This window comes from Astatotilapia calliptera, chromosome 13, assembly GCF_964374335.1.
Source record: "Astatotilapia calliptera chromosome 13, fAstCal68.1, whole genome shotgun sequence".
In the NCBI taxonomy this organism is placed as follows: domain Eukaryota; kingdom Metazoa; phylum Chordata; class Actinopteri; order Cichliformes; family Cichlidae; genus Astatotilapia; species Astatotilapia calliptera.
This window is the reverse complement of record NC_137434.1, coordinates 28,969,664-28,988,339: the sequence shown is the minus strand read 5'-3', so window position 1 is coordinate 28,988,339 and position 18,676 is coordinate 28,969,664. Positions and strand designations below refer to the sequence as shown.

The following is an 18,676-nucleotide window of genomic DNA, read 5'->3' as shown; positions in this document are numbered from 1 at the left end:
CCCCAACCCTGCCAATCAAACAGCAGACGGCTGCCCCTCCCTAAGCCTCGGTATGTCAGAGGTCTCCTTCCGTTAAGAGAGACTTCTTCTTCAACATGGTCGCCAAGTGCTTGCTCATCGTGGGTCATCTGATTGTTCAGGTTCTGTCTGTAACACTGTAGGGTCTTTATCTCATAGTACAAAGTGCCTTGAGGCGCCTTTTGTCACGGACTGGTGCTATATAAATAAAATTAGATTGGATTGGATTGCTCCAGGGCACTTAGGCAGGATGAATATTTAAAGGGCTTGATCCACAGGTCCTGCAATTTAAGTTATTTATAGTGAATCATACTTTTCAGTCCCAAATGTCTCCCTGGATTCATGAATTGCTACCTAGCTCTCATTTGGGTTAAGATAGTTCTGTCAGGCTGGAAGATTAAAAAGAGTGTGGTTAGCAGTCAAATGTGACTGCTGGTAATCCCGGTGATCTATTTATCCAGGCTCGACAGTGACAGCCTCTCTCTCTTTTTCCTTTCTGCCCAAGTACTGCACTAGCTGACTGCGCTGCCGCCTCTTAGTATCGATCGGAAAGTCCTGAGCCGTCAGATTGCTTTCAGCAGCCATCACCTCCTCCTGTCATAAAGGGAAAGTTGCACAGATTTCTCCCTCTTTTAGTGGTCCGAAAGAGATGAACGATGGCTGAAGGAAGCATGGCTGTGGTGCTGTTGCTGAGTCTATGACCTGGATTGATGGGGAATGTGGTGATGTTTTTGTTGATTTTTTTTTTTTTTTTTTTTTTTTTTTGGCAGGATAAAAAAGAGAAATCATCCTGTCTTTCTGTCTTTTCTCAATTTCTCTCGTCAAGAAAAGTGCTGAAAGTCTCTGCATTTAACTTTTTGTTGGGAACTGCATCCTCTTTCTGCCTCTCCTGTTGGCCTTCCCTTGCCGTTTCATTCTCTTTTTATCTGCTCACCACTCTCTCGCACATAGATACCTGAGAGGGCACCAGCAGGACTAATTACGGACAACAATAACTGCCCCCCTCCAGCTCCGGCTTATTCCCGACTGCGTAACAAATTCATTGGCACATCATTGCCACTATTGTAAATCAATATGACAGACGCAAGTGAGGTGCTGAATACATTCATGCACCATGTGCTTGTGCTGCAACTTGTACTCACACAGGAGTAAACAGGTTCAGCAGTTGTTAGATGTCCACATCCATCTCTGCAGCGGACTGTTTGATGTTCAAAGAGGGAGCGCGTGTTGGGGACGGTAAAGGCAGAAGGGCTGGGACATATTGGTGGCTGGGGAGAAGGGACAAGCCATTCGAGCAGGGGACCAGTGGAAAGCAGAATGGCTGGGTATATTAAGCAGAAGGAAATGGGTGTTAGGGGTATTCTCCAGATATGAGGGTGGCAGTTGGTGTGAGGTAGGGCGATGATGCATTAGCTTTAAGGTACTGAACTAGAGGCCACAAAGTCTGGCATCAAGATAATGGCCTGGATCTAGTGAATTGAGAATAAGAAGGCTAGTACTGTTTGAAGTGTTGTTTATGGTCAGTAGAAGTAGCATCAACATGGTGATAGGTAGAGTATCAGCTATTTTACAACACCAGACTTAGACTTAAAAACTCAAAATGTTCTGCCTTTTTTTCCCAACTCATTTAGCAACTTTTAAATTAAACTTTTACACGTAGACCACAAAACGGGTAATAGATGGCTGTATTCACAGGAGAAGGTCTGAGCAGACACATATGATGCAGTTCATCTGTGTTTATACCAACATTTCTAGAACAAACCAGCGCATACAACCACTTGACCCCTCCACTTGCAGATTCTTAACCGGGTATAGGAATTGGCAAAGCTCTCTAAATATCAGTTAATGTGCTGAGTCATTATGAAGTGTTTGAATCTTCCACTGAAGTATATTTTTGTGTCAGAACTAAAAATACTTAATGAGAGTGAAGGACCTTGCAATTCTTACCGTTTTTGCTTTTAGAGCAGGTGCTTCTGGCAAACAGTGTCTTTTTTCTCTCTCTCTCTCTCTCTCTCTCTCTCTCTCTCTCTCTCTCTCTCTCTCTCTCTCTCTCTCTCTCTCTCTCTCTCTCTCTCTCTCTCTCTCTCTCATTCATATATATATATATATATAAATAAATAAAATCTCAAATGCTAAGCTTCATAGTGGCATCTTTATGGCACTTTTTAAACGGTCATATAAAGCAAAACAACTCAGACAATAGATTTTCTTTTCCCATTCATTACCACATTGGGTTACTTTTCCTCATTCTGGCCACCAAAATCTATACATAACAAAAATCTATATGACAAGAACTCTAAGAGTGTAGATAGTGTTCAGAGGGTTGGACCAGGGTGGGAGTTGTGTGGGGGTGGTACACTGTACAATACTGTACTGGAGTGTGTTTGTGGAGATTATTAAAGAGCCATATATTTCTCCTGCAGCCCCAAAGGGCCTGCTCTTACCGGCTGATCTCCACACTGGCAGACGGGTTATGAAACAGGCCTCACTGGAGATTCATCACTGTGGAGAGCCAAGGCAATTCTCCCTCTCTTTTCCTCCCACTCCCCTTTTCTTTTGCCGCCTCAAGTTTTTTTTTCTTCCTCTCTCACAGAGCTTTGTTCTGTTGAACGTGATGCAGTGCTTCTGGTTCAAACACGTGAGAGCTTCTCAGGGTTTTGTCCCAGCAATATGACTGTCTTACTGGCTCACTGCTGCCAGTTTCTTTTCTCCTATCCCAGAAGGACTGAGAGAATTTAATCGTAGTTTGACAACATGTTGTTCCCTCTGAATCCCAAGGCCTAACCCAACATAGCAAACAAACTAACAGGGAAACAAGGTAAGCTTATTCAGCTTACTGATTTTATTTTTGTTAGCCCCATAACTTGCTCTGCAGTTGGTTAGCTCACACACTAGAACTCTTTCTTTCTGTCATGCTAATTTAGCCAAATTCATGAAACTGTTATTAACAAGTTGTTTTAGAGAAAACATTAAAGAGAAATCAACAATTAACATGCTATCTCTTACCTCTCTTTGAAAGCTGGGACAAAGTCGAAGTAAGGGAATCAAAGGAGTAAAACTCGGCTGGGATTCCAGCCATGTGGGGAACATCTAGTTCCAGAGGTGTTGAAGGTAACCACTCAACCATGAGAGGTATGCTTCTAATAGCTTGTTGATATTGCAAAGTAGACCGGGGGGTTCAAAAGGAAATAAGTTTTGGCTGGGATATAGGGCCAACATAAAGCTGAGAGGAGGGAAACTTTTTTCTAGCCAGCATACACCATTTGCCAAAGGGTTGTACTGCTGCTCCTCTTTCAGTTCCAGCTCTCAAAATCCCGGGTTTGAGGAGGACAAATTTGGACCAAAGGCAAAATTTCAGGCAAGAAAATACCTTTCATGTATGAAATTGGAAGACCTGATGAGGGTCTGAGAGCAGTTTAAGTAATCAGGTAAGCACTCCTGTCGGGATCTGGCTTGTAATTTTAGCAAAGCAGGACGGATGAAATGAGGTGAAGGGATTTCTTGACGGAGGGAGAAGTATAACACTGCAGTGCGATGTGATTTCAGGAAACTGAGAACAGAAAGCAGCTAATGGGAGAGACAGAAATAATTGTCTTTGGCGGATTTTTATTGGACTAGCCTCAATGCATTTGATGAAATTGGAAGGGAAAAGTTGGTACAAATGACAAGAGGTGGGAAGGAAAAGATATAGATGGAAGGGTGGGAATGAAAGGGAAAAGAGAAAGAGACTGTTGCACTACAGGGATCAATTACTAGGAACTGTGAGTTATGGTATTTGCTGCACCAAGTGCCATGTGGCTTTATTGCACTGGGACAGTGTTTGGAGGAAGAGTGAGATTATTAACCACACTGAAAGAAAGTAAAAGGGAGGTAGAGGAAGCCAGCAGAGAATCAGAAAAGCACAGAGAAAAGAACGAGGTACATAGTTTAGAAAGGAAAGAAAAATAGAAAGAGGCCAAGAAAGATGAGTAAACCTTAAGGCTCCTTCTTCACCACACCACACTCTCCATTTCTGCTTGTCTTGCACTTTCAAGCGTGGAGCCCATTAAAGCAGATGGCAGTGTAACTCACCACTGATAATCAACAGAGAGAGGGAGAGAGAGGATTCCCAGAGAAGAGACCTCAGGCCTCGTTTATTATGTTAGATTTTTCTATTGAATCTGACTGCGAGGTAATTTCTCAAAGTGGGAAGGAGGTGCAAGGAAAATAATTTAGACAATGAATAATCAAGACAAGAGCAGAGCAAATTAAGTTTACGGTTGGGAAAAATTCTAAGGGGAAATAAAAAGTGAACATCACATTTTAAAATCAAGGCCTATAATGTGTAACAGATTGAAATCACCCATATCTGCTTGTTAAGTGATGACGTACCGACCCTTTTTCAGATCCGAGCAGCTACTGTTTTTACTGAGGCTCATGTTGCTTCAATTTGTGTTAGTGCTTTGTTACCACTCTTGTTTTGTGTGACATTCTGATTTACTGCAGCTGCCTTCACATACTCTCTGCATTCCTTCTTTTTAAGAATGTACCAAAATGGTGAATTGGCTACTCTTTAAGATTTTGCTCTCTCTTCATTATTCATTAGTTGTTGTTGTTGTTTTGTTTTTTAGGTCTACTGATGGCCTAGCTCACTTGCACTTGCAACAATTCCTAAAGAGTTAATGCAAAATGAGTTTAAAAAAAACAAACAAAAAAACCCAACAACAACAGCTCTGAAAAGCCGAAAGTCCTCCACACAGTAATTAATAAAAACAATAATTGAGTTGGTGCAGTTTGAAAGCAGAGTCATGAAGCAAATATTTAAAATAGTAACAGAAATATATTTATTTTTAGACTTTAATATGTAGTGTTTTAAAGCTGTCACCTTTCACTGTCTATGAAGTCTGCTTGGCCCTGGGTGTCACGTTGTTTGTTCTTTAATCCCTTGCAGCCACACCACCAGGACAAATCCCTGCGCATTTATTGTACTTAGCAAACAAAGAGGCTGTGAATTATGAGCAATCACCCAGTGACACAGCATGGAACTACTGACTGTTTCCACTGCTGCAGAGCTATGAGTAGTGGAAACAAACACACCTGTCAAGTGCTCCCAGTTTCCCCTCGCTGACCCCCAAATGACTGGATAAAGTGCGGTAATATGTTCTGTCAGACTGGAGTAAAACCGCTAGTGACAAACACTGCTGGGAAAACAGAATGTCATTATATTTAAAACAGCTATAACAAGGACAGTTACATACTGCAACAATAGCAAGGCTCAAGGCAAGGACAATGGTATGCTCATATCAATGACATGGAGAGTGAAAAACATGCCTTCCACCAGTGGAGGTTGAAGTCAAGTTGGATTTCAGGGTTGACTCATACATTTTTACACAGTTTTCCTTAGCAATCGATATCAATCATAAAACAAAAGTCAATATTCGCCTGGAAAAGTACAACCTTGACAGAGAAAAACGGAAAAAAGGAAGGGTAGTTTTAAATTCACACTACGTGCAGTACAAAAACCCAATATCACAACTAGCCTTCCTATAAGGTAAATAATGAAAATTTGAAAGTCATACAAAGGCCACCGAAGGCCATTAAATGGCTACACTTCACTCCAAAGACAAAATAAAGGACAGATGGCAGAGGGGAGAGGAGATACCGGAAAACAAGAGCGATGGAAGCCACAAGAGAGAAGTCTAGAGATGGATGATTATGATGGAGAAAGAGGAAGGGAGGTAATGATTGGAATACATCCAGAGCTGCATGGATAAAGACATGAAAGAGGAGCACAAAGAGTGAAGCAGAAAAGAGAAACAGGGAAGGAGATTCAGGGGAGTTACAGAAAAAGAGAGAAGGAGAAGAAAGAAAAAGATGAGAAGAGGGGCTGAACAAGTGGTGCATGGGGGAGTACAGAGGTGGATGAGGTCAGGATTCGACCCTGTGGTGTCCCGTGGTAATTGAAATTAGACAGTGGGGGTGGTGGGTAGGGTGGCAGCGGGACTGGAGGAAACAGGCGACATGATAATCAATTTGAGGCTGAATCGGAAACATGAGCCACTGGGGGGGCCTCGTTCCCCCTACCAGGCCTCCAGATGGCCCCGGCCCCAACCCTGTATGGGCCCTGTCATAGCACGCAGTGTGTTTGTGTGTGTGTGCCTGTGTTTTGGAGAGACAATGCCATCTGCCAGGAGTGCAAAGGGAGTTCATTAAATGTATTTGCTGACACTAGGGGCGCAGGCTGGTATAAGCAAAATACTACAAACATGTTTTTGTGCATGTTTGCGTGAGGAAAACAGACATATTCAGACTCAAGGATGTGGGCAGATTGATGCAGGAAGGGCATGTATCCACAAAAACTTGATTCACACATTCACACTGCATGCAGTCCAACTTTGTATTTGTCCTAATGGGCCCTTGGGGTAAAGCCATGATACTGCGGCTATTTGTCAAAGCACCACTGGTCACTGAGGAGCAACCGAGTGAGTCTGTTTGGATGAAACCTTTTCCCAGTGTTACCATTTAGGTCATGTTACATTGTCTTCTATCTCTCTGTGCAATGATGGACAGATTCCAGGATGTTTCGGATCAAGTCTCTGTAGGGGGAATGCTGCTTGTTGCTCTGGTTGTATGCAGATTTTTTACAGCCAGAACTGTAAGTGAAGGTAAATTTGACTAACTGAACAGCCCCACTATACATACAACTGGCAATTCTCATACAGGACATGGTGTTTATGCTACTCCATAGTTACAAGCCATCTGCAGGCCACTTTGCAACCCACCTTCTGTATTTAATAACTTAATCAGCGTTAAACATGATATTATTGATGCTAGTTCTGTTCTGTGTGGGCATCTTGCTGTTGCCTCTAGTTTTCCATGTGCACAAGAAAGCGTGGAAAAAACCCAGAACAGAACCATGACAATACATCTAAATTATTGCACATGAATAAAGCTGTTCTCTTTTGAATATATTAGTGTTGCCTGGATTAACTAAATTGTTTTAGTTTACACAGATTTCAGTTAAGTAAGCTAACACAGATACTTTGCCTTTACTACATGCAGACTGCCTTATTTGCTCATTCACCCCTCAAAGACCCACTTTGAGCCAGGAAAATCTTGTGTACGTTAGGTTGTCATGTTTCAAAATGCATTTGAAACCAGTCAAACACTGACTAATTGTTGAAAGTCCAAACATCTAGAGTACCGTAGAACTAGTCAGAATTGTCACTTTCCTTATGGAGCAGATACATTTAAGTCTCATAATTCCAGAGCACATCAGGTGTGTTCGGATTTCACTAAGAAGTGTTTAGATGATGACATACTGTGCTGCAACTTGAAAGTGCCTGTCAACAAACAATTAAACACGGTTTAACAGATGTAAAACAAAGCCCAATTTTCCAAGTGCATGACCTATTTCTTGGCTCAGATGTATTCACAAACTCATCTGAGGGAATAGTTTGGCAGAAATTTGATGCTGTCTGAACAGGTGCCATATTTTTACGGTCCGAAAATCAGACAACTGATGGCAGAGGAATAAGTAGCGTGTTCATCTAGTCAGGGAGAAGAGTCCATGGGACTGTCAATCATGTGCTGTTATGGCGGATGCAGGCTCAGATGAGAGATATCAAAGCAAAAGTAATATATCTGATGAAAAGAAAAAGGAATTCAGAGGGAAAGGGTTCAGTCAGCTGTACCTCTATACATGTATATATATCGTCCATGAATATTAGTCCATGAATAATTCTAGTACTTTTGAAGCTAAATGCTAGGAAAAATTAAAAAACGATTCAGGCTCTGAGCCAGAGTAAGGATCCAAAGTACATTAAAAGCCTTTATTAAGGCAGGCATAATAGCTGAAAATACTAGCTGGCTTCAACCTCAAAGGGTCTTGAAAAGTCTTGATTTGTACTAATCCTACAACACAAGCTTTTTTTTTTTTCTCCTTCAGGAAATATTGCGTCCCTAACATTAAAAACTCTATTTTGATGAGAACACTTTAAAAAAAATAACTTGTGAATCTAATTAGAGAACAAGAGGCTCTTTTTATACTTAATTCTAGTTTAGATCAAGCCTCCCAAACTGCAAAAGTCTTGGACTTTCTAAAATGAAGCTTTGTGAAGCTTTTTTTTTTTTTTAGTTACATCAGTTTGTACTAATAGAGTTGAACATAAACAAGGGAAAAAACAAACCTCTTAAAGCAGTGCATGGGGCAACTACAGATTGGACACTTTGGAGTCAGGCAGTTGATCTGAGCAAGTGAAAGGAAAAAAAAAGTTCACATGTTTGATTGTGTAGACGTGGGGGTGATACGGGGGAGTTAAAAGCACAAACAATCATGTAAAATAAACATGTGACATAAAAATGCCATTTAAATGTTAGAAAAGCAAATTTTACAGTACTGGAAGTGATTCATTTTTCAGGTCTTTGTTCTCATGCTATATTTAAAATAACTATAAATGAAATGGGGTACAGTGAATGAATATCCACCCTCAACTAGACATGCTGTCTCTAATCTTCCCTATAGATGTCACAGAACCATTCAGAGTGTAAAAGAAATACCTGAAAGTGACTGTGTCTTGTCCCCTGTTCCTGCGGTTAAGTCCTAATATCTTTAGGGGCTTAGGTCAGACTTATCATTATAACAGAAGTCATCTTTGAGACAGGGTTAAAACAGTAGCCAGTAACTGAATAGAAATTTGTCTTAAACATGGCTCTTTGTTTATGCAAATAAAACAGAAAGAATAAGATCATAAAACACTCTGTAATAAAAGCAAGATAAAAAAAAATAAATAAATTCCTGGGCCTTTCTGTTTAGAGTTTGCATGTTCTCCCAGTGTCCTTGTGGGTTCTCTCTAGGTACTCCAGCTTCCTTCATGCAGTTAGGTTAACTGGTGATTCTAAATTACCCATAGGTGCGAATGTGAGTGTGAAAGGTTGTCTGTCTCTTTGTGTTAGCCCTGTGACAGACTGGCAACCTGTCCAGGGTGTACCCCACCTCTTGCCTTATGTTAGCTGGGATAGACTCCAGCACCCCTGGTACACTGGTTTGGATAAGCAGATAAGAATGGATGGATGGATAGAATTTTATTATGAGTTGTTACAGTATCATGTTAATAGCAGACAAAGAAGAGAATGCGCCTGTTTAGGATGATGTACAATAACACTATTCATAGTTTAGACATTTATACACACAGCATTAAAACTAAATTAATAATCAATGAAGCAATTTAAACTTGATTCCAATATAAAATTGTCAAAAACATTCAAACCAAAACAAATTGCATACATTGTAATTAATACCACCAAATGAGCCTGAAAACTAACAGAGGGAGGTGTGGACCAAATGAGGCAGGTCAAACAGAGAGGGGGGAAAGTCTTGTAAATGGAAAAGCTTGTTGTTTTTCCATGTTGGAAGAAAAAGGTGAAAGGTAAGGTGAAGGCATGAAAGCAAAGAAATAGTAAAAACTGGCAATGAGTGAGTCAGCACTGGTTTTCCTCTGAGTCGGCTGGAGGTTTTGGGAAGCATTCACCTCAAGGATCTCCTCCTCTGTAGTAAAGCAAACAGCACCATGTCGCCAATTAATACCTCGCTGGACTATCAGCTCATATCCCCACATGTCTCTGGGTCCCTTTTATCTTCTTCCCTCTTTTTTCCTCCACCCTCGCCTTGATGTGTTGAATCTCATTAACACAGTTTGCTCAGGACAACACGGCACTCATCAGCCGATGGGTTTGTCGACTTGATAACGGATCTTACCATACTCCCCCCCCCACTGCAGCATCGGTATGTTTATCACACTGGGCTGCACCCATTTTAATTGACGCTGTCATAAAGGAAAAAAAATGCTGTTTTTGTTCCTTTTTTTTAACCTAAGAAAATATTTTAAGGGGGTGTATAAAAATGTTAATTAATGGTGGATTGAGGACAACCCTGGCAATTAGTGCAGGCTGACAGGCAGGCGATGCACTGCACTGGAGACTGTGACAAGTACTGAACCTCGACTGTATGCATACACAAAAGCATGCCTGTTAGCCTGCAGGGCCACGGAGATGAAGGCAACTGTTTGTTACAGGCTAAACAGAAAGTGAGACTCCAAATGGGGTCTTCTGTACAATTAGCATAAGCATATGCACACATACACTTCCAAAGACAGAAATGCAAACACTAAGGCACACAAACACCGATGTAGGTTGAAAATGTGTTGCTGAGGTTATCTGCTTCGTTTGAGAAAACATTATTAGACTGCCGGCCCTCTGCTTCTTACATTGTCTCTGAGTCTTTTGTTACTTCTCTTGTTGAGAGACCTTTGCAGCTGATATGCTTCGGTTTTGTAATGATCTGTAGGTGTAATCTGTGTGCTCCATAGAGCTTATTAGATGCTGCATTTCTAGTGTAATACACGTATTGATTGTTAATAGTTAAATAAGATATGATGTCCTAATGCAGTTTTTCCACAAACAAATTGAACTTTATTAGTTCAACAGCCCAGAGAGGGAAGCTATGCAACACTCCAGCTGATCTCCGTGCTGTTGGCTCAGCTGATGCCGTTTTATGCACCGAGCTTTGTTTAAGCTCCTTTAGCCTGCCTGTGGTCGCTGTTAATTTGTCCACACATAGATACACATAGCATAGATTTGGCACCTAGGCTAGATCACCAATTGCCCAAAGGAAGAAATTCTCACTCATTAATATACTTTGAATGGCATAAAATGTTGTTGGAGCAAATTAAAAAGGCCAGGCTTGTGTATGTGTGTTTGCCTGAGTAAGCTCTTACACCAGATGAAAATGCAGTTATTTTGGAACAGTTGGCTAATTGTCTTGGTCCACAATTAAAGTGTTTTTATGTGGAGCTGAGATAGGATACAACCTCGTTGACCGAAAACAAGCCACCTCACATGGCCTTAAAGAAAACCAGTTGTGTTACATAAGCTAATACATTTCACTTTTAATTTGACGATGTATTGCATTGTTGTGATTGTTTTTGATGCAGAGGATTCGTATGCTTTGTTCATTATACAATAAGTGTCAGGGGCTGGGTCTGTGACACAGCATATTGAGTTTATTTTTGTATTTGTGATTTCTTATGTTCAGTTGAAAGGATGTTAAGTTCTTGAGTTTTAAGTCTAGTTTAGGTTCTTCTGTGTCTCCTTAGTTATGAGTCTTTCCTGTCTCTATGTGGTCTGTCTTGTCCTCAGTGTTGTACTTTCACTTATCCCTGTGCGTTTGTCTCGCCACGTGTTTTACGTCTCAAGTGTCTAGCTGGTGTTGTCATGTCTACGTTTCTCATTGTTTCCTGTTTTAGTTTTGAAAAGTCTGGTGTTTCCATGTTTCATGTGTTTAGTTTTACTTCCCCCACAGTGTCATTATGTTTATTCCAGTCAGCTGTTTCCCCATGTGTTTCCACTTCCCCTGATCACCTCCTGTGTGTATTTAGTCTGTGTTTTCATTCGGTCTTCGTCAGGTCGTCCGTGTTTCCTCCCACCACGCCGTGTCAGTGCCTGTGTTTCATGATTCTGCTCAGGTCATGTTTATGTTTCATGTTCTTGTTTCTTCCTCATTATAGTTTCTCAGGTCAGAATCTTGTTCATGTCTAATATCATAGTTATCTCAGTTTAGTTCTCCTAGTTTAGGTTTTAGTTTTAGTTCTCGCCGCTTGTTCGCCTTGCTTTGCTTTCGTATTCATGTTTTTTCAGCCTAACAAACGTTTCGCCTTTTGTTTACACTCAGTTCCGTCTCCTTCCGTGTCTGCACCTGGGTCCTCCTTCTCACTCCCACACAGTCACTTTTATGAAGAATGTGACAATAAGTTATGCAGTGATAGCGCTTTCTGCTTTTTCTAGTGATCTCTGGGTTGCTTTGCATTAGCATCACATGCTTGATGACCTCTGTGATTATAACCCTTCTTTCTTGTTTTCATCCTCTCCTCTCCCCAATGTCTCCTCTCCCCTTTATGTCACTAGGTGAACCTGCAGTGGCCAGAGAGAACAACTGTCTCAATGCTGCTAAGGCCTGCAACCTGAACGACACGTGTAAGAAGTACCGCTCGGCCTACATCAGCCCCTGTACCAGCCGCGTCTCCACAGCTGAAGTCTGCAACAAGAGGAAGTGCCACAAGGCCCTGCGGCAGTTCTTTGACAAGGCAAGGCACTTCTGATACGAGCTTATCAAAAAACAAACCGAAAGAAAAAGAACACACACACTGGAGGTTTTCCAAATGACTGATATCTGATAAAAGCTGAATGTCCAGCACAAAGGACCTGCTTCAAAAGAAAGAACGATTTTGAAGTGCATAAGTTTGAGGGGTTGTCAAACTCACAATAAATAATCATGTGGGTCTTTTTGTTCAGGGTATGCTATTCCAGCGCCAAGCTTTGACATTGATTCAGTCATAAAACACAAAAGATGTTTTTGCTGTCTGTTCCATATTGTGAAAAATGATGTGAAGCATTGTAATTACAACCCAGCTTCTGTGATGCCCCTTTTTGAATAACTTTACTTGGCACTGCTTCTGCAAAGCAACAAGATGAATAAATAGAAATGTTACAGAGAAAGTGTGACATTGTTAATCTTTGTGTGATGTATAATTTTTCTTTATTTTATCATAATAGAGATGTCTTTGCGTAAAGAGCCTTGAGCGTTAGGCTTTTCTTTGTGTTGGAGATTAAAGTATCATTACATTCTCCTATTGTGGTCCGATTGTCATTTGTTACATCTACATTTTCTTTCAACTTGAACGTCAGATTTGATTGATGCTTTATTGAAGCGATGTTAAACCATCTTGCTGCAAATGAGCTGCAGCAAGGTGAGTTTGTACCAATAAATACTGAATAAAGTTAGGAGCAGTTGAAAAAAACAACAACAACAATCCATCAAAACGAATAGAAAACAGCTACTTCAGACCACATCAAGAAAGAAATCCAGAAAATGTGTCTAAAGGCACAGACGGTACAACATGTAGCCCAGAATAATGCTAAAATATGAGTAATAATGCGGGTCTTAATAAAGGAATTAATTTCTATCCTTAATGTCGTGGTTTCTTTTGCCACACAGGTTCCTCCCAAGCACAGTTACGGCATGCTATTCTGCTCATGCCCGCTCAGCGACCAAACCGCATGCTCTGAAAGGAGACGTCAAACCATCGTTCCTGTCTGCTCGTACGAAGAGAAACAGAAACCCAACTGTCTGGAGCTGCAGGCATCCTGCAAGACCAACTACATCTGCAAGTGAGGAACCCCTTTTTATGTCAATATGGTCAATAAGTACCAGATATACTGTAACTTGGATGCCATGTGATGCCATGGTTTATTTCTGAGATAAATGCTGTGTGCTCTGGATATTAACTGTGTTTTTTAAGCTGGCATTAGATGCAAATCGACGATGTAGGATATGCAGGAAAAGCGATTTGTGATCAACTGTGTAACTAGTTTTCATCATGTGGTAGCATCCTGTGCCTATCAGTCAAAACCATAGGCTAACCATGGCTCTTTTAAGGGTTACCCTTCTGTTTGGTGAGGACGCACTATATATGTGCAAGCTTGGAAAAAAGATCAGTATCATTTTGTGTTTTGGCTCTTTGATGAACAAGGCAGCTGCCTGTACACAGTGCACTGACATACTGTCGTTCCTTATAGAGAAATGGAACAAAACCTCCAACAGTATAACTAAATAAAAAAACTGTATGTCCTCACTTAGAGGGAAATTTCACCGAAAGTGGCTTGCGGCAAATATGCTTTGACCTCGGCTTTACTCTAATCTTAACTCACAGAGCCTAAAATCAAATTCTTTACAGTGTGCAGACAAGCTTTCTGTCTGCAAATCTGAGGCAAGTCCCCACTTTGTGAAACACATTTGTGCATTAACATGCCCCATAGACACCTCTTTACATTGTGTAGTAGTCAGTGTAGCACCAGCAGTAATAAATTGTCTGCCTTTATGCCTCAAGTCTCAGACTCACACCCACGTACACTGTAGGGTTCCTGCATTAAGAGTCAGAAAAGAGTAATTCAGTGATGGACATCTGACACTGCCCTCACTAGTGTGTGTGTATATGTGGTTATGCAGTCTCCGGAGGCTTGAGCCAGCAGTCTTGTGGGTCTCTGGGATTAAATGGAGGCATTAGGCATCATAAATGAGCTCCATTTGGACTGTGGCCTCAGGTCTCCCTCCCTCTCGCCTCACCCTCTGTCTCTGCTTAACAGCAGGCAGCAGTAGTAAATTTATACTGCAAGTTTCTCTTCTTCCGTCCATCTTTCTCCCAATGGAACTCTCCTATGAAGGACCGAAGATGCCAGAATTTAGTTTATTATACTAAGAATTCAATGTAAATTTTCTGCATTTATTTTTGTATAAGGTAATTTTTTAAAGTGATTACAGAAATATAGAAAGATACTGAATTTGGAGGGTTTTAGGACATTAGTATGGTGGATGCAGAGGAAAAGGATGCATATATAAATACTTTTTTTTTTTCAAATTCTTTGACTTGTCATTTTATTAATATTGATAAACGTAAATCAAAAACGAAACACAATGAATGGCTGCATTTATTTTTATGTTGTTGTAACATATTTACATATTCAGTCATTTATCTTTTTTTCTTCATTTTTGATTTTGGCAGCTTCAACCCTCCATACACTCAATCCATCACACATATGCTCAGGGCTTGAACAACAGGTCTCACTGCAGCACGGCTTCCTCCCGGTCCATTTGTCAGTTAGCACAGACAGATTAAAGCCATGCATTTCCACAAGTTCCCTCACCATATGTCAGGTGTAGTATGCTGGCTGCTGTTGACAGCTCTCGCCAGGCACTGCTCAGCTCTGCACCAGATTGGTGTGATAAGACGGATCACACTGCAAGTGCAGATACAACCCCATGTCCAAAAAAACTATCCATCCATCCATCCATCCATTCGCTTCCGCTTATCCTTTTCAGGGTCGCTGGAGCCTATCCCAGCTGTCATAGGGCGAAAGGCGGGGTACACCCTGGACAGGTCGCCAGTCTGTCGCAGGGCCAACACACAGGGACAGACAACCATTCACACTCACATTCACACCTAGTGACAATTTGGATTAATCAATTAACCTATCCCCACAAGCTGCATGTCTTTGGACGGTGGGAGGAAGCCGGAGTACCCGGAGAGAACCCACGCAAACACGGGGAGAACATGCAAACTCCACACAGAAAGACCCCGGTCTGATGGTGGAATTGAACTCAGGACCTTCTTGCTGTGAGGCAACAGTGCTAACCACCGTGCCACCGTGCTGCCCAAAAAAACTAACAGGAACAAAAGAGAGAGAGGGAGGAAAAAGGATACACTGCTTTGCAAATCATTTGAACTGTATCTGGATGCGTGAAACTAGTATAAAGAGCATCTTAAATGCTGAAAATGAGAAATACTAAACATGCTCATTTTGAATTTGATGAATACAACCCAGGCTGTCCATCAAGTCCTTGAAAACCTAACATCTCATGTTTGGCATGAACTTGGTCAAACTCACTTATATTACAAAGATCAACTTTACTTGGGCATTGTAATATTCTTCAATGACTTTTTTTTGTTCCTAGTAAATCAAACAGAACACCACTGAATATATTTCACATTTGATCAAATATTGAACTAAAGACGATCTTTGGTGTCCAGTTTTTAAATTCCTTCGAAGTCACTACAGGTATTAAACAAGTCCTAACAAACACGCACACAAATTAAGCAAGAGTAGTTGGTGGAGACCAATTATTGCACATTCAGCATACCACCTTTGAATTTTATGTGCAGTTTTGGCTATTGTTGTTGCTTTTACTCAGCAACAGTGCAGGAACACAAGCTATGCGAAGCTTTTTACTGACATTTAAAACCATTTAACAGTATTTTACCAAAAAAAAGCATTTGGAAAAAATGTGTCATACTTACTTTAAAAAAATGTACAAAAAATGTGAAAATCTATCCAGTAACATCTGCTCTTTTGTGCAAGTAACTTTTGATTTTCTGACCTGTTCTGACCGTGTTGGGAAATGTCTCAGCTTAGTTTGACGTTTTAACAGTAGTGAGAGGATTTATAGCCGAAACTGCACCAACACACCAAGATGGTTAAAGATGTTTGAGTCTGAAGGTGTTAGCTTTGTGTCAAAGAGCCACTATATCACACGTAATTTCACTTCAAATTGTGAATTCCTTGGGACTACAAACACCATTTCAATTTCACAAACCACTGCACCTGGTGCAAAAGTGTAAACAAACATTTTTGAAGGAGGTAAATGAAACAGAACAGACTGGGCGGAGAATAGTCCGTAGCTTCATTCATTCCAGGATACAAACCAGCCGCAGCATAAAGGGTCATCTTACTGCACTGAAGTCAGCCATTAAGAAGGCTAATTGAATTGAGACAAATGACTTCCAGTGGACACTAATTTCAACCGGGCCTTTTGCTGCTCATTTACAGTCGCATTGGCCGTCTGAACTTATCTGCTGGAGCTATAATCACAAAATAGTTTTTGATCTGTGTGTGTTTTAGGTCACGACTCGCTGACTTCTTTGTCAACTGCCAGCCGGAGCCCCGCTCGCTGTCAGGCTGCCTGAAGGAGAACTATGCAGACTGCCTCCTTGCCTACTCGGGTCTGATTGGTGAGTTCGCTCGATTGTGACCGGTCAGGTTTGACTCGGGATTAACTGCAGTTTCTAAGATCTTGAAATATGAGAATTTGCTTAAGACATTGTTAAAAATGCAACACAGCTTTGACATGAAGAACCAAGCTGTAATTTTTTGTAGCTATCTCACTCACAACGTGGACCAATCCCACTCTTGATTTCTTCCCGACAACAGTTACTGCAACACTCGAGATTTGGTCCTCTCAAGTCGCCAAACCTGACCACGCATACACACACTGTCCACACAGCGCCAATTCATTCTGCCTACTGCAAAACAAAATGGCCTGTTCTGGACTGCAGCCAGCACAAGGGAACAATCCATTGGGGGAGTGAGAAATCACTGACTGAAGCTATTTACTTTCCCTCGCAGAGAGAGAGCCTATTCTTCACTCCACCTTCTCTGCATTCTGCTTCCTGGAGAAACTCCACCAGACTGCGTTTCTCTTGTAGAAAATAAAAATCATCACTGCTAAACATTTATCATCAACACAGCACGATGATGATACCTGATATTTTGAAGGCTTTAAATTTTTATTTTATTTTATTTTTTTAATTGGTAGTTAGCAGCTCATTCAGGGTTGAACAGTTTACAATAAAGCCTTGTTTATGGACCACATTTGTTACTGAAAATAATCAGTGAATCATTCTATCATCTTTCTCCAGGTACTGTCATGACTCCCAACTACCTGCGCTCACCCAAAATCAGTGTCTCTCCCTACTGCGACTGCAGCAACAGCGGCAACAATAAGGATGAGTGTGACAAATTCACTGAGTTCTTCACAGAGAACACCTGCCTACGTAAGTTTTCCTCTTGTGCTGCTCTACTTTGACCAGCTGTTATCTGTTCAATTTTCTTTTTTGACTGTGGATTAGTCTTAGCAGCTCTTCTGAGTTCTGTGTCTGTCTGTTTTCACCTACTCTGCTCTGCTGGTCATATTCTTGTTGTGCACTTTTATCCCTTCCTTTCTTTCCAGTATCTCCTTCTTACCAAATATATCCCATTGCCATGCTTGCATTGTTATCCAGCAGCATAACAGAAAAAAAGCCAGTCATATTGCACCAGAGTGTCTCAATGTGTAGCAGAACTCCTGCTCCAGATCTTTGACAGAAAGAGGCTTTTCCATCTAAACCCTCTTACGCAATGACTTTAATTAACAAACCTACTTGAAGTCACACATACACACACACACGCACACACAGTCGTGTTTTCATATCTTAGTGGGGACATTTAATTGACAAAATAATTTCCCTAGCTGCTGACCCTAACCCTAAGCATCGAAAATGAATGCCTAACACTAACCCTTAGCATAAATGGAACCATAGCCCAATTGTAACCTTGACACTAAAACCACTTTTGGAGTCTTAAAAATGTCTTCAAACTCATGGAGACGGGAAAACTCTCTCGCGCTCTCTCTCTCTCTCTTCCACATACATTCAGTGTAAACACACCTGTTTCTAACCAGATTAATATGGGTCTGTGCACATGTAAGCCAGCCTCACTTTGAGTTTCCTTGTAATCTAAACTGGTTCTGCTCCTTCTGTTTTGATACTACACTCAGTGGCAGTCAGCTGCTTCTTTCCTCCCCAACACAGTTTAAGTGTAATGTGATTCCTAATTGATTCCTCTACGGAGGTCAGGAGACAGGGTCACAGCTGGAAGACAATCTCCCTCAAGGACACCCATGCTGGATGAGCATATGTGCTCACCGAGCAGCTGGAAAATGAAGGCAGTGTGGAACTGTAGACTGCAGTTTCTGTAGCAGCCACTTGAGGTTGGCTCTAAAAGTGAGTACATTTCCACACATTCCCATGTTTAACCTCCTAGGACCTGGCGTCCACATATATGGACATCACATTTTGGGTTATTTAGCCCAAAATACTCACTTTTGCTCTACAAGGGCCTGATATCCACTTATGAGGACATACTGCCACTGATCTATCGAAATTTTAAACGAATATCCTCATTGTGGCTCTCATTTATCTTAGAAACAAAAATCAGGTTAAAAAGAAAAACCTGGTAATTCTTTGTTTTTACT

General features: G+C 41.1%; 1 protein-coding gene across 2 annotated transcripts in view; it reads left to right on the top strand.

The window, feature by feature from the left end:
- Nucleotides 1-18,676, top strand: part of gfra1a (gdnf family receptor alpha 1a) — a 100,520-nt gene that overhangs the window by 62,320 nt on the left and 19,524 nt on the right. For both annotated transcript variants that reach the window (XM_026189507.2, XM_026189506.2), the window contains 4 exons: nucleotides 11,959-12,137; nucleotides 13,049-13,221; nucleotides 16,507-16,616; nucleotides 17,304-17,438. In XM_026189507.2, the coding sequence (XP_026045292.1) occupies nucleotides 11,959-12,137; nucleotides 13,049-13,221; nucleotides 16,507-16,616; nucleotides 17,304-17,438 (597 nt within the window). The remainder of the gene's footprint in view (nucleotides 1-11,958; nucleotides 12,138-13,048; nucleotides 13,222-16,506; nucleotides 16,617-17,303; nucleotides 17,439-18,676) is intronic.